Source organism: Corvus brachyrhynchos, unplaced genomic scaffold (assembly GCF_000691975.1).
Source record: "Corvus brachyrhynchos isolate BGI_N302 unplaced genomic scaffold, ASM69197v1 scaffold68, whole genome shotgun sequence".
Classification (NCBI taxonomy): Eukaryota; Metazoa; Chordata; class Aves; order Passeriformes; family Corvidae; genus Corvus; species Corvus brachyrhynchos.
Genome location: NW_008240039.1, coordinates 3,391,602 through 3,393,465, shown reverse-complemented (window position 1 = coordinate 3,393,465; position 1,864 = coordinate 3,391,602). Strand labels below are relative to the sequence as shown.

The window sequence follows — 1,864 nt, the reverse complement described above, 5'->3', positions numbered from 1 at the left end:
CAGTGTCCCACCCTGTGCCCCTGCCAGCCTGTGCCCAGGGGCAGCACGGCCTGGACTGCCAGCAGCTCTGCGAGTGCCAGCACGGGGGGCTCTGTGACCGCCGGACGGGGCACTGCTTCTGCCAGCCCGGCTGGACCGGCGACAAGTGCGAGAGACGTAAGTGGGGCGCGGGGTGCTCTGGTCTGGGCATCGATGGCTCTGGCAGCACCTGGTGCTGCACAGGGAGGCTCTGGGGTTTTAAACAAAGACATAAAATTCAGATTTTGGCCCAGCAGGGAGCTGGCAGGTCCGTGGGTTTGGCTGTGCCCCGGTTTTGCCCATTGCTGCGCTTTCTCCTTCCATTGAATCCCAAGAGGGGTTTGGGTGGGAAGGGACCTTAAGGATCATCCAGTTCCAACCCCATCTGGTTCCTGTCCTCTGAGGGCTGTCCTGAAAGTGCTGGTGCACACCCAGAGCAGCCTGTGGCAGTGCTGGTGGGAGGGGGATGGATTCCCAAAGGCACAGATCCCCAGGCATCAGTGCAGAGCCACAGGCCCCAGGCAGGGATGGGGGCAGGACAGCAACCCTGCAGGGTGAAACCAAAGTGCCAGAGGAGGATCTTCCTCTGCCACAGTGGGTGACAGAAGAATCATCCCCTTCCCATTCTTCCTCCTGTGTGTCCTTGTATCACACTGACCCTCGGGGCCTGGCTTTGCTCCCAAGCCCCAGCAAACCACGCCATCTGTCCCCTGGTGGCTCCGTGTCTGCTGTGTCCTTAGCTATGACACACCCTGGCAATCTCCTTCCCACGAGGAAAGGTTGGAAAGGCTCTTGGCCTTCAGAGCAGTGACAGGGACCTCCTCACGCATCAGCACACCAAGCAGAGATCCACAAGCTTCTTCCCTTCTGGGGTCATGACACCCCAGCCTGGCACATCCCTAAATCAGGGCGTAAAGTCCAGTGGCAGCACTTGCCAGCTGAAGTCTGGCACAAGGGAGCTGCCACTGGAGCCTCAGCTGCCACCAGCCGCTTTCAGGTTTCCTGCTGGGAATGTTCTTCCCTTCAGGAGGCTGTAAATCAGCTGGCAGCTGAGGCTTGGCCACACAAATCACCTCGCTGGGTCCTGCTGCATCCCGAGGCACAGCGTCCCCTCCCAGCATCGTCACAGGCTCTCAGAGCCCCACACGCAGCCTCAGCAGCACCAGGCAGTGCTAAGCACTTCTATAAATTCTTTCAATACAAATTAATGAAGAAACCCACCCAAAAGGTAGAAATTATGTTGGTTTTTTTTTTAAAAGAACAAGCTAGGGTCCTATCAGCTCCCCAGGGCTGTATTTCAGGCTGCCTGTGTGTGCACAAGGGACAGGCCCAGTCAGCTGTGGAACTACTTGGAAAAAGCCCCAAAAAGTCACTTTTTTTGTGCAACTTGTCCTCTCTCCTGTGTTTTCATCCCTGAAGCTTGTCCAGAGGGGCTGTTTGGGGCACGCTGTGAGGAGCTCTGTGACTGTGGGGACAACGTCTCGTGCCACCACGTCACTGGCGCTTGCGATTGCCCCCGTGGCTGGAGGGGCCGGCGCTGCGAGAAGGGTGAGGAACACCCCTGGGTAAGGGAAATCCAGGGAAACAGCAGATGCTCCAGAGCCTGGGAAGGAGGGGAGCTTCATTTTTGATGAGAATTACAAGTTGTGGCAATATATTTTGAGGCTGTTGGGCTGGCTTGGCACCGGGGCAGGAGCCCCTCGGGTTCTGATGCCTTCCAGGCATTAACATTAACTTAAAATCCAGGCAGGAGACTCACATCCCGTTGTTTGTTTTCCCACAGCTTGCCTGCCAGGCTTCTTTGGGAAGAACTGTGCCAGCCGCTGCGCCCGTCCCCTGGGAGTGC

General features: G+C 57.5%; 1 protein-coding gene across 1 annotated transcript in view; it reads left to right on the top strand.

Annotated features, from left to right (window-relative positions):
* Nucleotides 1-1,864, top strand: part of MEGF6 (multiple EGF like domains 6) — a gene marked incomplete at its 5' end in the record, with an annotated part of 73,346 nt that overhangs the window by 66,874 nt on the left and 4,608 nt on the right. Inside the window, 3 exons of the mRNA XM_017743984.1 lie at nt 28-156; nt 1,438-1,566; nt 1,802-1,860. Of these exons, the coding sequence (XP_017599473.1) occupies nt 28-156; nt 1,438-1,566; nt 1,802-1,860 (317 nt within the window). The remainder of the gene's footprint in view (nt 1-27; nt 157-1,437; nt 1,567-1,801; nt 1,861-1,864) is intronic.